Below are 22,908 nucleotides of genomic sequence, written 5' to 3'. Positions count from 1 at the left end.
TACCCAGGCTTGGGGAGAGCTGCTTCTCCAAATCTGGCAGATTTAACTTGGGTCTCCCACAGCCCACGTGAGCGTCCTGACCACGTGAGCATCCTGACCACTGAACTGGGACACAGACACCCCCCCGGCGATCCTTTGTGACATATAACCACCAGGTCTGAGGCATGTTCCCAGAACACCTGCAGGATCAGGCTCTGCTGCTGAGATGGGCAGGTGAATGCGTTCGAAAATGCTTTGAGGCTGGCAGGGCTGCAGTTTCAGTGTGAGGGGGCACCAGTGCTTAGGTGGGTTAGGCCAGGCCCACCTGTGGAACTTAAGCACCTAAGGGGTTAGATGGTAGCTCAGGGTTTTTGAGGGGTTTTGAGAACCGTCAGTGGGGTTTAAACAAACAATTAAGCACTTGTCTCTTTGTGGATCTAGGTGTAAATTTTGCCACCTCACCATTTCCAGATCATCATTAAGGGTCACACACTTCCTAACTTCTGCAGGCTGAGTTCTTCACGCACCCCAGGGGCTCCTGACACCCCTCCATTTCTCTCCCTCCCATGCCCCTCTACTTCAGGGACTCCCTGCAACTCCTCCCGTCATGCTTTGGGCTCCGTGTGTGGCCACCTCCTTCCTCCCTCTCATACCAGGGCTCCATACACTCTCTCCGCAGGCCAGGCGCTCTGCCCTTCTATGCCCAGGGTTCCCCATTTTCTCCCCCTGCCAGGGTCCGTAGGCACAGCCACATTCCTGTCCGGGCATGCTCAGAGAACACCTGTGGGACTGGGGTGGGAAGCTCTAGTCTGAGAATGCTGCCAGGGCTCCGGGCACCTCATTAGCTGGAGGTAGCGTTAAGGCCCTGGCAGCAGCTCAGCGGTTGGTTTGAGGGGACAGCGTAGACCTGCCCTGAGATGCTACTCTGCCCAAGTCGATGTGCCTTATGTTGCTCAGGGGTGTGTAAAAGCCACCCCCGCTCCCCGAGTGACAAGTGTCGCACTGTCCCCAGGAGCCGTTCCCCCGCCAACATAGCTTCCGCTTCTAACCAAGGGAAGCGCTCTCCCCTGGGCACAGCGGGTCTTCCCCAGCTACACTGATGTAGAGTAGACTTGCCCCACATAGCTTTATGGATCTAGCCCTTCCTGCTTCTCATCCGCAATGAAGGGGTGTTTTGAGTTAGCTTTCTGAATTCTAGCTTAGCTCTGTTCGTTCCACTCACCTTGCCAGGTGTAGTTTATGCTCCTTTTTATTGGCTTCACTGGGGCTAGATTTTCATATTGCAAAGGAGCTTTAGCCCCTTGACCTTTAGCCAGATAGTTTACTTCTTGCCCTGCTGCTTCCCTTTGTTCAGCGGTACACACATCTTCAGAGACGGTCGTATTGTTTCCTTATGTAGCATCGATACCACATGAAAAATTTTACTTCCTCTATTTTTGAGTTCAGGGCCTTTGCGATAAGCTGTCTCACTGTGGTGGAATTTTCCTTTCTGAAGTTAGCGGCACTGCACCTATAATGCTGAACTGGACAACAGGCTGGGCCACCCGAAGCTGCCATTACTTCCTGACCCAATCCCTGCCCGTTACTGACAAGTCCGTCTCTCCTGCTGCAAAAAGCAATTGTTGAATGTGTTGAGGAATTTGGATCTGCTGCTATTTAAGCAGGTTAGTTGAAGTTCCCCCTTACCAACATTTTGCATGATTTGCAGTCTCTCAGCACTGTGCTCGTGGCCTGATCCAGACCCACAGCCCAGCAGCAGACTCCCACTGGCTTAGCTGCAGGCTCTACACCAGGAGCCACCTTTCCATTCTCACCGTCAGCAGTGCCCGGTGCTGACACCTGACAAACCAGGACACGGAGGCTCCCAGCATGACAATAACTATTGACCTTTTTATTTCAGTCAGCTACAGCAGCTCTACATCCCCCTAAAATACTGTCCTGACCCTCCTGTGTTACCACAAACACTTGTGGGCAGACACACTGAAGTGGAACCAAGTCTCTCGTTAAAGCTTAGTATTAAATATTAAATAGTCTCTTATTCCATTTACATTACTGTGTCAAGAAAAAGATAGTTAAAAGGTAAGTTACATGAACCTGTGAACAGCCCCGTTCATTAGCACTGCAGGCTCTGGGGCCAGTCCTCAGGAAGGCGGAGGGTTGCTCCTACAGATATGGAGGAGACCCAGACCGTTGACTAATACATGAGTTTCCTGTCTTTCCAGAACTGGGCTAAAAATAGGGCCACCCTGCTGTGCTGCGGAGCAGGCAATCTGCAGCCTTGGTTTTCTGCACTAGACAGAAAATCCTAATGTGATTAGAACACTGTGTGGCTGAGGAGGGTTTTTATTCCCCATGAAGGGCTAATAGTTGAACGTGCTTCTTCCTATTGGACACCACTGGCAAGCCCAGCAAATCACTCAGAGGCAGGGAAAGGATTTGGTCATTATGGACTTTGATGGAGAACGTCCTCTTCAAAAAACAAAACAAAAAACCCAAACAGTTGAGAGTCTGAAGTAGTTTAAAAAAAGCACTTAGGAAGCTCGTACTAGAGTCATTAGGTGTTCTCAGAGTAGGGAATCGTCCGTGCATCCCCCTTCAAGTCCATAGCGAAATTCTTGCAAGTTTGAGACTCCGTAGAAGTGGACAAAGGCTGCAGCCACCACCAGCACGTGGAAGATCTGATGTGACTGGAACTGTGGGGAAGGTGAGATAAAGCCCTTAAAAGTTAGACCAGCAAGAAGCCAACCACCACAAAAGGTGAGTCCTGTCCCAGACTGAACTGTCAGAGCTCTCAGTAGATTGCAGCATCACAAACCAGGCAGACAGGTCAGAGGTCCTTTCAGTGCCTCTAGTCATGACCTGTTCATTCACCCCATTGCTTACCTGGTCGTTTACATCTCAGCGCCAGGTGGAAAAACTCAACGCACGGGATAAAGGGAGATTCTATTTGAAATGGGCCATTTATCTCACCCGACCGGAACTAAAACTGCCTGTGACAAAGCGGTACATTCCTCTGCATATATCTGTGTGCAACCACAAGCCAAGCTACATGGAAGGGAGATGGCCTGGATGGCAGAGTCAAGTCCCTCTGAAATTAGCCCCCGGCAGCAGCTAAGAGCTGCAGGAAGGAACCCACCAGCCTTCGAACTTTCAGTTTGAAACACATACTGGGGCCAAGATATCAACAGACGTCTATGAAAGACCTGCAATTCTGAAAGAGGAACCTAGGTGGTTTGGGCTGCAGAGCCCGCAGGCGACCTAGGCAGGCAACTCCTCGAGCACAGTTGGCTCCACCGCTGAAGCTGTCTGGCTCGCCAAGCTCAGTTTGGGGTCCCCTGGAAAGGCTGGGGCAATGGGAAATCACCGTTTGCCCCTGGAAAAGAGATACTACTTCAGCCTCAAAAGTCAATAAGCAAGGGATGTAAGGGGTCCATTTTGAAGAGGCCAATGGGAGGCCACACACTCAGGGACTGGAGAGCTTTAGGGTCAGTAGAGCACTTGCTACTGGCCCAAGGCGACTACAAATCCCCACACGCACTGCTCCAACCTGATCGAAGCAGCACGGCTGCATTGCATGCTGCATCCTGGAACCACAGGCTACCCCTGCCTTCTCTTTTTCCCCTCTTGCTCTCTTCACAATCTGCCTTTCATTACCAGCAGAGCACCACATCCCAGAGCTGTCCCAGAGGAGTCTAACCCAGAAGCTATGGGTCCAGCCCCAGGCTGTGCTCTGGATTGCATCTAGCACCACTTCTCCCTGCTTTCTCAGTAGGATGCTGGATCACGGGACGGGCCTGCCGCTTGGCAATGACAGCATGTTTACACAGACTTCCAGACAGGGCCTCTTCCAGCCAGCCTCCAAGAGAGGCCAGTGCTTTCCTAATGTTACAGCCACCACCACCTCTTCTCCTTTCAGGGACCCTGAACACGGGCTCCAAAGAATCCTTGCTTACTGGTCCCAGCTGGACCCTAGACTTAGACAAACTCACCCTGGAGTTTCCTGCACCCTGCTCTGCTGAACGAGCCTACTCATTGTCTCTGCCCTTCCCCTGCATCCCGTTCAGCTCTTCACCATCCGCCTTGCAGTGCTCCGGCTAGTCTACCCCTCAAGGAGAAGGCAGGCTCTTCCCACGCCCCCAGAAAAGGCTGTACTCACCCAGATGTCAAACTTGCCAGGAAAGAAGCGCTCTGGGATGCGGGCAGCATACAATCCTGCTCCTGTTATGTACATCACAGCCATGAGGAAGAACCAGCCCATCTGGCCCACGGTGGTGGCTTTCACAAACCCCTCAGCGATGGTGAAGTGCATGGTGGGCACGACGCCACTCAGCCCCAGCCCCAAAAATACCCCTGGGGAGAAAAAAAGAGCCCTCAGCCTTCATTCAAAATACAGCCAAGGCACCTGTGCTGGAGGCTGATCTGCAGCTCCCACGATAGCAGAATGCAGGTCTCCTCCAGGCCAGGAGTTCAGTGCTGGGAAGCCTGGTTGGACTGACCGCTCGGGATGGATAGCTCCCACATCCCTCCAAGCTGCCCCCCAAAGCCTGCCATGGAGGGAGAAGGGTTGCAGAGCAATGGTCTAACTCCACAGACATAGGAGCCGTGGCCTTCTCGTTTAGCCTTCCGGAGAGGCCTGCATGGGCCATCGATGATGGGACAATAAGAGTGGACTGAGACCAGACTCCTTCACGTGCCGGTCAGATGGAAACTGTTTGGAGCGGGAGACCAAGAGCCCATGTATCACACTAGCAATCTACTGAACCAGTCATTCCCCCACAGGACAGAACAAAGGCTGAACCACCCCACCAGTCGCAGGTGGTTTCATTCAGAACCTTCTGGGCTGGTTCTAGCTCTGCCCTGCATGGCCTGAGGGGCAGGCTGGATTTCAATACAGCTGGCTCTCAAAGCACTGCTCTTTCCCTTACTCTCTCCAAGCTACATGGAAATGTACTTTTGGGGTTAAGTTTCAGCCGAGGCCTGGCAGCTGCTTTTGAGTTCCATCCCATGGAAGCCCAGTCTGGAAAACGCAAGGGGCTTTTTGGCATAGGCAATTCAGAAATGGCTGAACTGCCCAGCGCGGAGCTGTTAGGGTTACTCGTGCTCCCCAAGGACTTGGTCCTTTAGTCGTTTGCAAAAAGTGCCCCGGACAAGTGTAAACATTTAAAGAGCTGGGCTCTGCTCTGCACAGGGAGAATCACCCTAAGTTCAGCTCAGAACCAACACTGACACATGCTCCCCAGTGTCCACAGCCTTCTCTGCAGACTGATTGTCTCCTGAGTTCTCTGGGCTCCTGCAGCATTTAGAACTAGGCACACAGGAATTGGCTTGACTGCAGCATCCACCCCTTGTTGCAGAATCGACCCATTTAAAAAGATTTCTAGATGTTGGATTGCAAAGAAAAATTTGCAAATGGAACAGATGCAGTGATGTCTTCCTGAAGCTGCAGACAGAGCCCTCGCCACAGCAGCTGAGCTGAGATTCCCCAGTTTGGGATTCAGAACAAGCAGCAGGTCAGTTTAAATGGCAGAATTGTTAACTGTGGTCATGTAAATAGAAATATCCAGCAAACACTGCATGGTAGGTGGAAGCCTGCTCAAAACCTCTGGCGGGAGTGAGGGGGGTTACAACACTGCCAGCTCAGATGATCTTCAAGATGTTAAGCTGTGTCTACACTAGCACTGAGCAGGGTTTCAAGCTAACTCCAGATCACACCCCTTTGTGGCCCAGGTAGCCAAGGCCAATCCGTGCCAGTCAAGCAGCTTGCACTTAAAAGCGCTGACTGTCCTGAGGCTTGTTTCCTTTTCAAAAACAGGGAAATGAAACAGCAAAATCTAGGTCAATGCATCAAATATAACTGCACAGGAGTCGAGCAGTGAAGGCGTTCAGGCTCTCTGGGATAGGGACTGGCCTTGGCTGTGCAGTCTCTATTTCTGTGTTGTGTTAAAATGTTCCCCTCAATACATACACTGGTGTAGCCGGAGAGATGCCCAGGCTGGATGGGTTGGGTTGGGTTAACCCTGCATTGACTGGCCCTGGTGCATTTCTACTCATCCTCAGAACAGGCCAGCAATGACAAGGTTTGTATTTTATACAGCGTGGGCTTCCCACATGTGACTCCCTCCTGTTCTCTGGGGCTGTGACCTGGGTACTGCCTGGGAGAGGCCCCAGTGGGGATACCATGCGGACTGCGGGAAGCAGACTGTGGCACATACAATAGAGCACATGAGCTGTTCCAGCGAGCATCTGGGGCCATTGGCAGCACACCAGGACACTACGATCAGTACAGCTACAGCAGCTCAGCCCAGACACAGGCAGCATTAACCACTGCAGCCCCGCTCAGCCCAGAGCCCACATGGCAAGTGGCGAAGAGCAGGTGTGCTGCCCCCCCACCCCGGAGGGAGCTCGTTTCTAAAGTTGAGTGTCCAGAGAAGGGAGCTCTCTGATGCAGAGATAAAAGCAGATGTCCCTGGTGAAAGCTGCTCTGGGAAGGGCTCCCTGGACAAAGCCACAACCTCTGGCAACAATTCCGCAGCTCCTGCTCCCCTTGGAGAGTTACCAGCTCTCAGATGGTCAAGGGGCCCCCAGCCCCAGCGGAGAGGAAAACCCTTGGGCTCACTAAACCAGTGGTTCTCAACCAGGGCTCCGAGGCCCCCTGTGGGGCCGTGAGATCGTTTCAGGGGGTCCCTCAAGCAGGACCAGCGTTAAGACTTGTTGGGGCCCAGGGTAGAAAGTGAAGCCTCACAGCATGGGTCTAAAGCCCAGGGCCCTGAGCCCCGCCACCCGGGGCTGGAGTCGACACCTGAGCACCGTAGCTTTGCGTGGGGCCCCAGGCAGTTGTCCTGCTTGCTACCCCCTTACACAGGCCCTGGCTTTTATATGCAGAAAACCAGTTGCTGTGGCACAGGAGGGCCGTGGAGTTTTTAATACCATGTCAGGGAGGCCTCAGTAAGAAACAGGTCGAGGCCCCCTTCACTAGGCTTCCAGTCATCTCCAGGCCTCATTGCTACCCAGGCTGACGAGCCTCCCGCCGTGGAACGATCCTGAACAAGGATCACAAGAACCCTGTGCTCCTGCAGCCTCTGTTTCAAGCCAGCCCGAGCTTCCCAGTTCAGGGAGCACTGAGAATGGTATGACCCTGCGATTTGCGGCACAGCCCTGTGGGAAGCAGCCAGGACTCCGGCTGGGGCAGGAACATTCATTTAAGCTACATCTAAGTGAAAATGACCTGTGCCTTCCGGACTATTTAACATGCAACACTAGCGATCACTGCCAGGCGGCAGAGCCCTGCATCTGCTCTGTGGGAGGGAAATGTACGCTGCCCGTAACTCCATAACAGCAGCTCAGGACCAAGGCTGGCCAGACACAACTGTGTCACTGGAACGCTTCAGGCCCTTCTCCTGCTCTTCTCACCAGGGCTGGGTTGTGGAGGCTTAGCTCAGCACACCCAAATCAAGAGCAGATGTGTCTGTCAGTTGCTGACCTGTTCCTAGGGGGCTGCCATTGCCCCACATCGGCCAACCCCAGAATCACACCACAAGTGGGGGAGTGCCATGAAGTGACAGCTCACCCAGGCACTCAGTGGCCTACAAATAAAGGGCGTGATCCTGTTTCCACTGAGGACACTAAGAGCTGTGACCTTAACATCAATAGCACCAGGCTCATGCTACTTGTATTTCCAGTCTACCCAGACTGGCACCTGAAGCCCAACACGGGTTCTCTCCTGGCACGTTGCTCTATTGCAAAGCAAGGAAGGTACAGCAGGAAGCTAAAGACATGCACATAGATGGGAGTTTCCATTGCCAGAGAACCGGTCGAGTGAATCCTTCTGGGGAAACTGGTTTGTGCCCACAGCGATTGGTAGCTTTTCTATGGGTCCCCAAATGGCTCATGCACTGAAGTTAGCCACTCCAGTCCCCTGGGAGGCAGCAGTCTCTATCTCCAGTTTACAGACTGAGGAATGACGTGACCTACCCAGAGGTGGGACATGAACCCAAATCTCCTGAGTCCCTGTTAAGTGTCTTAGCTGCAAGCCCTTCCTTCAGGCTTTGGGGCTTTCCATGTTCACACCCAGCGGGAGTGGCCCCACCTACACCCAGCATGCTAGAAAGTCAACATCCACGAATGCCAGCAGAGCAGCTTGTGGCGTTCCTACCTGCTCGGGTCTGTCTGTGCTTGGGGGTCGCAAACCGGTCCCACTGAGCGACAATGATTGCGGAGATGCCCAGGACACAGACAATGGAGAGGTAGATGAGCCGAGGCTGCGGTGAGCAGTAGAATGAGTAATAGAGCCAGGGCACAAAGCTCCCCATAATCAGCAGTGCTATTCCCGAGTAATCCAACCTAGAACACAGCCACAAAGAGAAACCCAGGGTCAGTTTGGAAGTGCACTCCCCTCACTCTGGCAAGTCTAGACCCTCAGCTCCCGTTCTGGGAGCCCAACTTCTGGCTCTCCAGCTGTAGCCGTCCAGACTTTGCCACCCTGCCTACGCCTGCAGGCCTGGCCGGGGGGAGTGTGACTGGGAAGAACTGCAGCAATATACTGTGGGCGCTTCTGCTTGCATTCCAGGTGAGTTTGTGGAGCAGAGGTGAAGGAGGGTGGGTCTGTCTAGGCAGTACGGGGATGAGCAGAATTAGGTGTGTCTGTGCAGTTTTCTGACTGTTTAGTGACAGCATGGACAGGACAAACACTGGCATAGCCTCAGTGGGAAGCAGTAACTCTTAGCTCTTGTTTGCACAGGAATGCTGACAGCTTCTTTCATCCCCAAGTGCTTGCAAGTGATACGTATGGGAATCACTTCCCCACTGAAATGCAGCCAGTGCTGGGGTGAAGAGCAGCAGCTGTGTAACATCCCATGGCACATCAGGGCATTTTGGCTAAGGGCACCGCAACACAGCCTGCTCTAAAGAACACCCGCTCCCCCCCGGGACCTTAGTGCTCTGCAAAGCAGCACCTGGCAGGTAAATCCCTTTAGTAGACTGGCCTGAGCAAGGTCTGCTCCAAAAGCCTCACACATGGTGGTGTTCAGTGCCTGGAAGGCTAAGGCCAGGCTAGCTCTCCTCTAGGTCAGCCTGCTGCTAGGACACGCCTAGGAGTTAGCAGCAGCTACTGCTGAACACAGCTTTGTGGTTGTTTTGCTGTAGCCAACTCACTTTGAAAACGTCCGGGAGACCTTCTCCGAGTGGCAGTAGACTGTGTGGAAAAGCCAGGAAAAGCTGAGGCACAGCACCGCGCCAAGGAAGAACATCCCGAACACCACCTTCTCCTGAAGGGGGGCCATGAAGTACATGTTGGGCCTGAGCATGGTCAGAATCCCCAAGAAGAGGAACAACACAAAACCTGCAGCAACACACCAAAGAGTCAGCCAGCCAGCAGGAGCTACTTCCAACAGCCGCCCAAGGGAGCACCGGTGCAATGGCAGTGAGCCAGCATTTCACAGCAGACCTGGGGAAAATCAACACTCAGGGTCTCTGTTACCCCTGCCTGCCCAGGAGAGGGTGGCACAGGAGGGTCACACAGCATCAGTCCTGTTAACAGAGGAACTTGGTAGCCGCCCTGGGAACAAGAACAGGCACATGGGGGCTAGTCTGGATCTCCCTGGCAGGGCTGCAGCAGGGTGTTGCTGTGTCCAGTGCAACATGTACTCCACTCTGCTGCCTTGGAGGCCAAACCTGTTTGGGGGATAGCGGTGGGGAAGGGCCAAGCTGCCTTACTTATTCTCCAAAGACCCAGGAGCCTCTAGAGAGATGTGTGGGGCAGTGCCCTGCCACGCCATCAGTTCTGCTCCTGGGGAAGGGGCAATGAGAAGAGTCGTTTGAGGTGCTCCTTCCCCCAGAGGCCTTAGCAACACTACGTCTTGGGGCCTGGGGCCTGCATGCTCCATGTGTGCTGACGTCCGACTGCCAGGCTGGCCATTGATACGGACACCAGCTGATGTGGTTAGCATGGCCAGGTGAGTGATCTGACTTGGAATTGTTTTAACATGGCTTCAGTCTGCACCTGGCCCTCAGTGCTGGTTGCCTACCAGGAATGTTGCTGTTGTGAGCTAGTTCCCTACATCTGTGACATACTTCCCTCCCTGCTGGAGGAACTGCGAATCTGACCATCATTAGCAGCCCTGGGTACAGTGAGCCACACCTTCACCTGAAGGCCACGAGCAAGAACTGCCTCTGCCTGGGGTCCCCTGGAAAGGCCCTGACCCTCGTGCTGTCCATCTGGGAGAGCAGACTGTGACGTTGCACTCTATATGATTTTATGAAAATATGCTAATAAATGTGACTATAATGTAACTGGAATATGCTTCATGCAAAAGGTCTCTTGTAAAGGATCATTACAAAGCTTATAAACTACTGAGTGTGGTCATCCTATTTGTATAAATGCATCATTCTTGTATCTGAAACTAGAAATATGAAATAAAACGGAGGTCCTATTGTAATTATGCAAAGTGTGGGCCATTAATGGTGGTTTGGAATCTGATGGCTCCCATTGACTAGGACAATTGGTTGTAAATGGCTCTGTTTACTTGCAAGCCTTCCTGTGAATCAGGCCAGGAAGAATGAAGGCTTGGGGCCTCACAGGACATGTGACCATGTCACATGGTAATGGAATCCATCTAAAACCTGGGGCTTTTCCATTTAGAAGGAGGGGTGGGGACCCAGAGAGACAAAAGATTCCCACCTTGTGCCAAAGCTATATAAGGGGGTGGAACAGAACAAAGGAAGCTGCAGTCATGAGAAATCCCCAAGCTACCACCTGAGCTGGAATAAGGACTGTACCAGGGGAAAGGATTGGACCAAGACTAGAAAGGAATCCAGTCTGTGAAAGAAGCTTATGAGAACATCTCTGAGGGTGAGATTTATCTGTAATCGGTTTCTTAATGTATTAGACTTAGACTTGCGTGTTTTTGTTTTATTTTGCTTGGTAACTTACTTTGTTCTGTCTGTTATTACTTGGAACCACTTAAATCCTACTTTTTATACTTAATAAAATCACTTTTTGCTTATTACTGAACCCAGAGTTAGCGACTAATACCTGGGGGAGCAAACAGCTGTGCATCTCTATCAGTGTTATAGAGGGTAGACAATTTATGAGTTTACCCTGTATAAGCTTTAAACAGAGTAAAACAAATTTATTTGGGGTTTGGATCCCACTGGGAATTGGGCATTGGGTGCTAGAGACAGGAGCACTTCTCAAGCTGTTTTCAGTTAAGTCTGCAGCTTTAGGGGACATGATTCAGACCTGGGTCTGTGTTTGCAGCAGGCCAGCGTGTCTGGCTCAACAAGGCAGAGTACTGAAGTCCCAAGCTGGCGGGGAAAACGGGCTCAGAGGCAGCCTCGGCACATCAGGTGGCAGTCCCAAGGGGGTCTCTGTGACCGAACCTGTCGCACAGACATCACTCACTGTTCGCTCCCCTCACTTTGCTGAAATAGAGGCTGAGCCATGCTGCCCAGCAGCACTGACAGGGACACCGTGAGGAGGTCAGTGGCAGTTGTGCTGGCCAGGACCTTTCCAGGAGCTATCGCCTGCCTGGCGGTTACAGTTACTTGACGGCACCTCCTCCTCCAGCCAGTCCAGCTCCGAGGACACTGGATGAGCACAGCTGAGAACTGACAGATCGCTGTTGTGCCAGCTGCCAGACAATAAGCTGGTGCCCACAATAATGGGGTCTAGGAGAGCATGGACAGTCTCAGTTGGCTTAGGGGGTCAGACCCCTCTGTGCCTTGTGACACTGGGGTAAGGGAGTGGCCTGTTCTCCCCACACACAGCCCTCATCCAAAGGTCAAGTGCACCCTGGCTGCAATGACAGCAACATAATCCCTAAAATGAATCCAACTACTTGTCTGGTGCTCAGCACGGACGCCAAGCCAGGATCCCGGGCCAGACGAAGAGGAAGCAGGCTGCACACCCTGACGGGACAAGCCTTGACCCTGGCAGGGTGTGTTCTGTGCCAGGTGAGGCAAGAGCACTCCCTAGTGACGGAGAAGTACACCTGAATGGGACACTTGACTGCCCACGCAGCACAGAGTGAGATGCGGGAGGGGGGCTCTAGGGAGCAAGGATGGCTCAGCACCAAACAGCTCCCATTCTTCCACTGGGGGGACAGACATTCTTCACTGTTCTCAATGGAAGCAGCGCCCACCTTCCCTGAGCCCAGCCAGTCCCCGTTCTGCTCTGCAGGTCAGTTAGATTCTGTACACAGACATGTCTGTTCACAGGGGTTAATCCCCACCAGCGCGCCACAGGAATCCCTGTGTCCATCCCCCGAGAGTCTGATGGGTTATTGCTCTGTCAGCTCCATGCTCCCTCAGTGCATGTAGTGAGCCCATGGCTACTAGAGTCCAGCACAGGACTCCCACTGGTATGGCGGCAGGTCCTTCAGGGATCTACACGAGTCTCACACAGGGCTCTAATGGCTACCACCCCAGCCCAGCGGAGGATCTGGCACAACAGGCCATGGGAACCCAAGAGTGACCCAGGCCCTGAAATATTGTACTAACACTGGCCAGCGGAATGATCTGGAGGCAGCACTGGGGCCCCAAGAGAGTCCCGAGCTCCCAGACAGGCAGGTTTGCTGCCCTGGCAGGGGATCCAGCCCTTTGGGGAAGACAAAATAACTCCCAGGGGATGTCTCTGCCCCTCTGATTGAGGATGCAACAATGACAGGCCCATACCAAGCTCCCTCCATCCCCTCGCTGGGGAGAAATTTTCCCCTTCTTCATGCCCACTAAAGAGAGAGAAGAAGGAGGATGGGGGGAGAACAGGACACCTCCCTCCCCTGGATGTTTATGTGACAGATGATGCGTGAAACTTTTCCCTGGTAGAAGGCATGCACTACAGTCAGCCTGAGCTCTCTGAGGCCGGGCCCTTGCCTTGTGAGGTCTCTGTCCCGGGCAGGGCATGCTTGTGCTGCCATAGCTATACTCATCAGCCCCAAGGCTAGCGCTCCCCTCAGTCACCTAGCAAGTGAGTCCAGATGTTGCCCGTCTCAGTGTGTATTCGGAAGATGCTCTTGAAGCAGGCTCTGAAGGATGGCATAGGGGGTCTGTGTCCATGCAGGAGGTAATCGTTATCCTTCAGCCAGTCCGGGAGCACATCGTAGGGAATCACCCTCCAGCGCCCTTCCCACACCTGCAACACACCAACCCCCGCAGCCAGTTACTCTGACTGGCAGCCCCCGGTCAGGCATGGCAGCTGCTTCAGAACCACTCCTATCCCCTGGGACTGCTAGCTATTGTTTCCATAGTGCCCATCACTGTGAAAGTCAAGCTGAAAACCACACAGAACCAGCCAGTCTCTTCTGTGAGGTAAGTACTGAACTGGGCCAGCCTTCTCTCCTCAGAGGACATGACAACTCAAAAGCAGGTTCTGTTGCAAAGCATTTAATTTTGCTGCAAACACCCCCAGGATGCCCACATAGGGCCAAATCCTGCAGAATGCGGGGCCTTCCCTACACTTGATACCCTGGGACTGTTGGAGACCAGCACCCTCAAAATTTGGCCCTTCATCACCTTAACAGGCAACACTGTCAGCTGAGCCACGGCCGACGACGTGACAGCTCTTACGAGACATTGTGACAAAAACCCCAATGGGGTTCATACAGGAGTACCCTGGGACCACGTTTTCATCCCAGCCCCAGCAATCGCGGCACTAGCCCTTCTCTCCCAGGGCTCCACAGGTGTGAGAGTGAGTACAGGAGCTTCTGCTTAGTCCCCAAGGCACACCACAGCAATACTGGACAGGTAGCAGCCAGTGCTTCAGACACCAGGACGGGTCCAAGGGGCCCTGCCGAGCTAGATTAGGACAGGGGTTTGCACCACACTTGCCCCTACCAGACATGGATGGCCCTCACTGCCACATGCACTAGATACACCTAGATTTTTCCACTTGTCAGGTCCTTGGCATTCTCCAAACTGCAGCTGGGGTCAGTGCTGGCTGTAGGGGGCTTCTCAGCAGCACCGACAGCAAGGGTGGGAAGGAGAAACAGCATTTCACAGGTGCTGCTGTTCACTTCCCACATTCCTCTTGGCCTTGCAGTTGAAAATTTGTTAAGCTCTTGGCTCAGGCCCCCTGCCCATTCTAGGGGGAACCCCAGTGCACTGGATTTAGTCACCCACATTCATGGTGTCCTCCTAACAAGGAAGACTGACCCAATGCAGACCCAGCACAATGCCTCAGACTCAGTCACAGAAGAGGACAGCGGCCCAGAGCCCTGGCAGCTGTCCTCTATTGACCAGCATTCAGGGCTGTCATAAACTGACAATACCTTATACACAAATTCCTCCATCTTTTCCATAGCGTGATGAGCCTGCAGAGGTAGAGTCAGCACACGAACCACCTCCTCCTCCTCCTCCTCCTCCTCCTCCTGTGGTGCTGTGCATGGCTGCTCCTTCGTCTAAAGGGAGAGATGCCGTTATTTGTCACAAGCCGCAACCCACCAGAGAGACTGGACCATCAAGATGTGGGGAAATTTAGAAAACAGCAAGTATATTCCCACCAAGAGGGGTGTGAACCCTTAGAATGTACAGGTGCTACAGCCATTCTGAGAGGGGAAGAGATGGAAGCCTCCCCAGTTACCACTGCTTATGCTTCATGCTACTGTCTTAAACTGCACACAGAAGGGATAATCCCAGATTCAGTCTTGCTTAGAACAAGGATTAGAGTGGAGGATTTTCCTTCTTTACAGTCCAGGGTGCAGCCTGAAATGGCCACTCTGCTCTGGCCAGGGAAGTGAGCCCAGGAAACAGGCCAGGAACCAGCCGAAGCAGAAGCATTAAAGGACAGAAGCCACCCCTTTTCGCTGCATGCCTCTATCTATTACTAATAGGTATTAGAAGATGACCCCTAAGCTTAAAGGCCACAAAAGCAGGTGAACCAATAAGAATGCTCTTTAGAACTCCTGCAGTGCACCTGTTTACCTGCAGGCAGTACTGTCAGCAGGCGTGCAGAGGAAGTTCCTTGGCTGACGCTATGGGGCGAGGTTTGTTGAAGACTGGCTGAGCCCAGTTCACCCTGCTCCCTCCACCCCAGAAAACAGGAGCACGCTGGGGTGAGAGGGATTGTTTGCTTATGACAGATTACTTTCTATGTAATGGAATAAGATTTCCAGGACAGATTTTCTGACACATCACTCTGAACACCACAGAGTGGGTGCAAATTCTCACCATTCAGATTCAAGTATCAGAGGGCTAGCCGTGTTAGTCTGGATCCGTAAAAGTGGCAAAGAGTCCTGTGGCACCTTATAGACTAACAGACTTATTGGAGCATGAGCTTTCGTGGGTGAATACCCACTTCGCCAGATCTGACGAAGTGGGTATTCACCCACGAAAGCTTATGCTCCAATACGTCTGTTATAGTCTATAAGATGCCACACGACTCTTTGCCGATCATTCAGATTCAGTCCATTTTCACCCCCACTGTGTACTGGTGTAAAAGGATGACAAGGATCAGGGTCTATTGGAGGGAGCCCAAAGCCCCACTCTTCTGTGCACCATGCTGCTAATGGGATGACAGGCAGATTTCTGGGTTAATCTGCAAGGACAGTGTTGAGAGCCTAAATAACTAGGAGTATATCTGTCTGTAACTCTGGGGCATACAGGGTACATTCAACAGGACTGACTGGAAGCAATTTACAGGAAGAAACAGCACCGAATGGGTTTGGTTTGCAGATCCCAGCAGCTGCCCTGCCTGAGTGCATTCTGTTGGATTGTGGCTTACACTGGCTGAACTGGCAGCTCCCTGGTCTCCCTTCTCCTCTAGCAGCGGCCCCAGTTCTGCCAGCTCCAAATCATCTCCTTCTCGGCTGCTGTTGGAAAGTCCATTTCCTTGGCTGGTTGCTGACCCTTTGCGGGACGACATCTGGTCAACACACAAAAGGTCTTGAGCTTCTGTGTCCTTGAACATTCACACTAGGAATAAAAACAAGACAAGTGACATTGCAGGCCTGCTTCCTTCCATTCTAACCCAAATCCGCCACACCAAGTGACCCAACGCTTTGCAACTTACTGCCTTGGCCAACACTGATGAGAGCATCTACAAGAGCCAACTCCTCAGCTCAGTGTCCACAGCGGCAGCCTTGGTACTCTGGGCATGGGCCCATTCAGAGTTCATGAGAACTGGAAAAGCCCAACCCCACTGTGACACCCTGACACCCCAATATTCACCACTGTCACGTAATTAGGATAGGTTTTGTACGAAGTATGACTTGTGAAGTATCATTCTAAAAGCCTTGATCTGCTAGACATTAACATCTCATTGGATTGTATGTGTTATCATCATATGTGAAGTTATGAAGTTTGGGTAGGTGTGTGTTACTGAAACACGTTGTGAGGTTGAAAATACCCACAAGCAGCCTCTCAGGTACAACAGTAAAAAGGCCAAACAATGGCTAATGGCTTATTGAGGAAATGCACATCTGCACAAGGATTACCCCAGGAACTGTGTACAACAGAAAACTCTCAGAGAGAGTACTACACAATATTTGACCCAGGTCACAGCAAAAGAGCCTTAATTGGAACCTTAATTCCCCCGTCCACAGGACACAGGTGACACTAATATGCCCAATTCATGAGGCGTTTGAGGAGCAGGGTTTGTATAGCACTTCGCCTGTGAACATGACTAGAGAAGTACAAAGTAACACTGTGTAGACGGAAGGGATGAGGATTTCAGCCTCATTCTATTTACTAGCCAAGATCACATCACATGACAAAACCAGCACGGTTTGGTAAGACTGCCCATTTCCACTCAGGAGAAGACCAAGAAGCAGGATGCTCAGGGGCTCACGCTGGTGTAGCTCAGGATGTAGACACAGGGGATGCTGGCCTGGCAGCTGTCTACGCTGTTCAGCCCTCACTCATGAGAGCCACCCTGATCACACCGTTGGTATCTGACCCCATGCTACTTTCTTACCTCAGGGTGACAAGCATTCGCCCTCTCTTCCAAACCCAGGGAAAAATACATCTTCAGAAAGCCTACAAATATCATCCCATCACCCGTAGCTTATGCAAAGCATCCCACTGTTAGGAATCCATCTTAGTTATTTTAGGCTACGTCTACACTGCGTATGTTGGCAAAACTTACATCGTTCAGGGCTGTGAATTTTCCACCCACCCTAGCAACATAAGTCACACTGGCATAAGTGCCAGCGTGCCCAGCACTACGTTGCAGCAGAGCTTCTGCCACTTGCAGACGTGGTGCTTTACGCCGATGGGAGGCTCTCCCGTTGGCATTCAGCGTCTTCACTGGATGCACTGCAACGGCACAGCTGTACCAGTGCAGCTGTATGTGTACTCATGGCCTTAGTGCTCGGTCCTGCACCCGGTGAAGTCCATGGGGGCAGGTCTTACGTTCTGAGCACTTCAGGGCAGGGACAATGAACCAAATTCACTACGGAGTGTGGGTGTCAGTTAAATCAGGAGGTGGTCCCTACTAATACCAGGGGCAAATTTGGCCCTACATTTGCTTTTGTATAGTGCTGTACACATTGAAAATGCTCAGCAAATAACCATGTATCGAGTCATAGAATATCAGGGATGGAAGGGACCTCAGGAGGTCACCTAGTCCAACCCCCTGCTCAGAGCAGGACCAATCCCCAACTAAATCATCCCAGCCAGGGCTTTGTCAAGCCAGGCCTTATAAACCTCTAAGGAGGGAGATTCCTCCACCTCCCTAGGTAACGCATTCCAGTGTTTCACCACGCTCCTAGTGAAAAACTTTTTCCTAATATCCAACCTAAACCTTCCCCATTGCAACTTGAGACCATTACTCCTTGTTCTGTCATCTGCTACCACTGAGAACAGTCTAGATCCATCCTTAGAAGTTTTTAAGGTCAGGCTTGACAAAGCCCTGGCTGGGATGATTTAGTTGGGGATTGGTCCTGCTTTGAGCAGGGGGTTGGACTAGATGACCTCCTGAGGTCCCTTCCAACCCTGATATTCTATGATTCTTTGGAACCCCCTTTCAGATAGTTGAAAGCAGCCATCAAATCCTCCCTCACTCTTCTCTTCTGCAGACTAAACAATCCCAGTTCCCTCAGCCTCTCCTCGTAAGTCTTGTGCTCCAGCCCACTGATCATTTTTGTTGCCCTCCGCTGGAAGCTTTCCAATTTTCCACATCCTTCTTGTAGTGTGGGGCCCAAAACTGAACACGGTACTCCAGATGAGGCCTCACCAATGCCAAATACAGGGGAATGATCACGTCCCTCGATCTGCTGGCAATGCCCTTACTTATACAGCCCAAAATGCCGTTAGCCTTCTTGGTACAAGGGCACACCGTTGACTCATATCCAACTTCTTGTCCACTGTAACCCCTAGGTCCTTTTCTGCAGAACTGCTGCCTAGCCACCCAGTCTGTAGCGGTGTAGGGGATTCTTCTGTCCTAAGTGCAGGACTCTGCACTTGTCCTTGTTGAACCTCATCAGATTTCTTTTGGCCCAATCCTCTAATTTGTCTAGGGCCCTTTGTATCCTATCCCTACCCTCCAGCATATCTACCACACCTCCCAGTTTACTGTCATCTGCAAACTTGCTGAGGGTGCAATCCACGCCATCCTCCAGACCATTAATGAAGATATAGAACAAAACTGGCCCCAGGACCGACCCTTGGGGCACTCCATTTGATACTGCCTGCCAACTAGACATGGAGCCATTGATCACTACCCGATGAGCCCAATGATCTAGCCAGCTTTCTATCCACCTGATAGTCCATTCATCCAGCCCATACTTCTTTAACTTGCTAGCAAGAATACTGTGGGAGACCGTATCAAAAGCTTTGTTCAAGTCAAGGAAAACATGTCCACTGCTTTCCCCTCATTCACAGAGCCAGTTATCTTGTCATAGAAGGCAATTAGATTAGTCAGGCATGACTTGCCCTTGGTGAATCCATGCTGACTGTTCCTGATCACTTTCCTCTCCTCTATGTGCTTCAGAATTGATTCCTTGAGGACCTGCTCCATGATTTTTCCAGGGACTGAGGTGAGGCTGACTGGCCTGTAGTTCCGCGGATCCTCCTTCCCTTTTTAAAGATGAGCACTACATTAGCCTTTTTCCAGTCGTCCGGGACCTCCCCCAATCGCCATGAGTTTTCAAAGATAAGAGCCAGTCACATCCGCCAACTCCTTTAGCACCCTTGAATGCAGTGCACAAACCCCAGTATCCTAACCCAGTCGCATGATAGTCCCATGTTTCACAAAAGGTTCCAGATCTCATTCAGCACAAAACAGTCAATGGATCAGAGCCCAAAACAAAAGGAGACACCAGTCCAGGGACCTGAGTCCATAGGCTGTCATGTGCAGAGCTGGCATATGCATTAATTCTACTCAGCCAGGACAAGGCATCTCTTTATGGGTGAACAAGATGTTAAGTTTTCCATCATGACAGGAATTGAGCAAGTATGTTGTGTGCTTGGGCCTATACATGTCCCTGACAGATTTGCAGCCCATCAGTTGGACAGAGTGAGCACACAAAGGCTGTTTTGTTTTTCTCTCCAGAAACCTTCTCTTTGCTTTTGGGCACAGTCCTCTCCTGGACCCTGGAATACCCTGGTTTCTATGAATACACTTGGCTTTTCTAATGTTCAAGCAAAGAGTCAAACCATTAGGAACTGCTTCAAGCACAAGAAGCCAGCCAGCTCTGCTCTATCCCCAACCAATACACAGATCTGAGATTTGGGCAAGCAACTCTCTGAAGGGCCTTGGTGCCTCAGGTTAGAGTTATGAGTCCAAAGGAGACCACCAGACTATGCATAAATACAGCAATGAGTATTACAGAAATGCTCTCTCAGCAAAATCTGGGAGGCCATTCGAACTCTTTAGCATCTTGTCTCCTTATGCACAAACAGCTGACACTGCCCAATAATGTAAGTGGAGAAAAGAGTAAATTAAGAAAAAATAACCAACTCTGCTATTCCTACACCCTGGAGTACCTGAATGAGCTCTTCTTTCCCTATACAACACAGTAAGCTGCTAGACTGGGTCCGTTCTCACTCCTGAGGAGTCAGGGGCCAAGACCACGCAGAGGCAGACTTAATGGGATTTGCCAGAACTCCGTTGAGCATCCTTGTTTGCAGGATTCCCTCTTGAAGGGTCAGGGTCCCCATCAGGTACATTCAGGCCTTGGAAGATGCTCTTGCCTCCTCCCCAGTGAGAAGTGGGAACACTTCCGTGTGAGTGTAAGGGCTTAACCTGTCAATCCTACAGAATTTGCAAAATAAGTTTTTAGTCTTTATGGTTGTGAGGGGGGAAAAAAAAAAATCTTTCTAAATACAAAGAATGTAAGGATGTGGCATTGCACTCCTGAGCCTGCACAAAGACAGCTCCAGCACCTCTCTGGTACGCTTCACTTGACAAGCAGGGGCAGAGTGAAAGTGACAAGACTAATCAATGCTACTAGTCAGAGCTCTGCCCAAAGCAATGAAATGTCAAGAGTTCGGTGAATTTCAGTATACTGCTGCCACTAAGCCCTGGTCTACACTAAGAGTTGAGATCGAATTTAGCAGCGTTAAATCGGTTTAACCCTGCATCCGTCCACATGACGAAGCCCTTTTTTTTCCAATTTAAAGGGCTCTTAAAACCGAATTCTTTACTCCACCCCCGACAAGGGGATTAGCGCTGAAATCGGCCTTGCCAGGTCGAATTTGGGGTAGTGTGGATGCAATTAGACAGTATTGGCCTCCAGGAGCTATCTCAGAGCGCTCCATTGTGACTGCTCTGGACAGCACTCTCAACTCAGATGCACTGGCCAGGTAGACAGGAAAAGGCCCGCGAACATTTGAATTTCATTTCCTGTTTGGCCAGCGTGGCAAGCTGCAGGTGAGTGCCGAGCTCATCAGCAGAGGTGACCACGATGGAGTCCCAGAATTGCAAAAGAGCTCCAGCATGGACCTAACGGGAGGTACGGGATCTGACTGCTGTATGGGGAGAGGAATCCGTGCTATCAGAACTCCGTTCCAGTTTTCGAAATGCCAAAACATTTGTCAAAATCTCCCACGGCATGAAGTACAGAGGCCTATAACAGGGACCCAAAGCAGTGCCACGTGAAACTTAAGGAGCGGAGGCAAGCCTACCAGAAAACCAGAGAGGCAAACGGCCGCTCCGAGTCAGAGCCCCAAACATGCCGCTTCTATGATGAGCTGCATGCCATTCTAGGGGGTTCAGCCACCACTACCACAACCCTGTGCTTTGACTCTTTCAATGGAGATGGAGGCAACACGGAAGCAGGTTTGGGGAACAAGGAAGATGATGATGATGAGGTTGTAGATAGCTCACAGCAAGCAAGCAAGCAGAGAAACCGGTTTTCCCAACAGCCAGGAACTGTTTCTCACCCTGGACCTGGAACAAGTACCCCCGAACCCACCGAAGGCTGCCTCCCAGACCTGCCAGGAGGAGATCGGACCTCTGGTCAGTGTACCTTTTAAAATAGTATACATGGTTTAAAAGCAAGCATGTTTAATGATTAATTTGCCCTGGCATTCGTGGCCAGTACAGCTACTGGAAAAGTCTGTTAAAAGTCCGGGGATGGAGCAGAAATCCTCCAGGGACATCTCCATGAAGCTCTCCTGGATGTACTCCCAAAGCCTTTGCAAAAGATTTCTGGGGAGGGCAGCCTTATTCCGTCCACCATGGTAGGACGCTTTACCATGCCAGGCCAGTAGCACGTAGTCGGGAATCACTGCAGAACAAAGCATTGCAGTATATGTTTGCTGGCGTTCAAAAAACATCCATTCTTCATCTCTGTGTTATCCTCAGGAGAGTGATATCATTCATGCTCACCTGGTTGACATAGGGGGCTTTTCTTAAGGGGACATTCAGAGGTGCCCGTTCCTGCTGGGCTGTTTGCCTGTGGCTGAACAGAAATGTTCCCCGCTGTTAGTCACGGGGATAGGTTAGCCATGTGGTGGGGGGAGGCAAAATGTGACCTTGTAAAGAAAGCACATGTGCTATGTATGTAGTGTTAACTGCAAGGTTTACCGTGAAAGAGTGCACCCATTGCTTTATAAAATGTGTCTTTTTAAATACCACTGTCCCTTTTTTTTCCCTGCCAACAGTTGCATGTGTTTCAAGGATCACAGGATCTTCTCCTTCCCAGAGGCTAGCGAATATTAGAAGGCGAAAAAAACGCACTCACAATGAAATGTTCTCTGACCTCATGCTCCCACACAGACAGAGCGCAGACGAATGTGTGGAGGCAGACAATGTCAGAGTGCAGGAAAACACAAAATGACTGGGAGGAGAGTAAGTGGCGGGCTGAGGAGAGGGCTGAAGCTGAAAGGTGGTGGCAGCGTGATGAGAGGAGGCAGGATTCAATGCTGAGGCTACTGGAGGATCAAACTAATATGCTCCAGCGTATGGTTGAGCTGCAGGAATGGCAGCTGGAGCACAGACCCCCAACTACAGCCCGTGTAAACAACCGCCCTCCTCCCCAAGTTCCATAGCCTCCTCACCCAGACGCCCAAGAATGCGGTGGGGGGGCTTCCGGCCACCCAGCCACGCCACCCCAGAGGATTGCCCAAGCAACAAAAGGCTGGCATTCAATAAGCTTTAAACTTTTAAAGTGCTGTGTGGCCTTGTCCTTCCCTCCTCCACCACCCCATCTGGTGCTTCCCTCCTCCTGGGCTACCTTGGCAGTTATCCCCCTATTTGTGTGATGAATTAATAAAGAAAGCATGAATGTAAAGCAACAATGACTTTATTGCCTCTGCAAGCGGTGATCGAAGGGAGTGGAGACGATGGTTGGCTTACAGGGAAGTAGAGTGAACCAAGGGGCGGCGGGGGGTGTGTTTCCATCAAGGAGAAACAAACAGAACTTTCACACTGTAGCCTGGCCAGTCATGAAACTGGTTTTCAAAGCTTCTCTGATGCACATCGCACCCTCCTGTGCTTTTCTAACTGCCCTGGTGTCTGGCTGCGCATAACCAGTGGCCAGCCGATTTGCCTCAACC

The 22,908-nt window shown here is 51.5% G+C and overlaps 1 protein-coding gene across 2 annotated transcripts in view; it reads right to left on the bottom strand.

Moving 5' to 3' along the window:
• Positions 1-1,849: 1,849 nt before the first annotated feature.
• Positions 1,850-22,908, bottom strand: part of ADIPOR1 (adiponectin receptor 1) — a 32,882-nt gene continuing 11,823 nt past the window's right edge. For both annotated transcript variants that reach the window (XM_077839217.1, XM_077839218.1), the window contains 7 exons: positions 15,692-15,882; positions 14,241-14,369; positions 12,934-13,105; positions 9,130-9,316; positions 8,132-8,319; positions 4,136-4,329; positions 1,850-2,672 (listed from right to left, as the gene is read on the bottom strand). In XM_077839217.1, the coding sequence (XP_077695343.1) occupies positions 2,544-2,672; positions 4,136-4,329; positions 8,132-8,319; positions 9,130-9,316; positions 12,934-13,105; positions 14,241-14,369; positions 15,692-15,877 (1,185 nt within the window). In that variant the 5' untranslated portion in view covers positions 15,878-15,882 and the 3' untranslated portion in view covers positions 1,850-2,543. The remainder of the gene's footprint in view (positions 2,673-4,135; positions 4,330-8,131; positions 8,320-9,129; positions 9,317-12,933; positions 13,106-14,240; positions 14,370-15,691; positions 15,883-22,908) is intronic.

The sequence above is a fragment of the Eretmochelys imbricata genome, chromosome 21 (genome assembly GCF_965152235.1).
Source record: "Eretmochelys imbricata isolate rEreImb1 chromosome 21, rEreImb1.hap1, whole genome shotgun sequence".
Taxonomy (NCBI): domain Eukaryota; kingdom Metazoa; phylum Chordata; order Testudines; family Cheloniidae; genus Eretmochelys; species Eretmochelys imbricata.
This window is presented reverse-complemented; position numbering and strand designations above follow the sequence as displayed.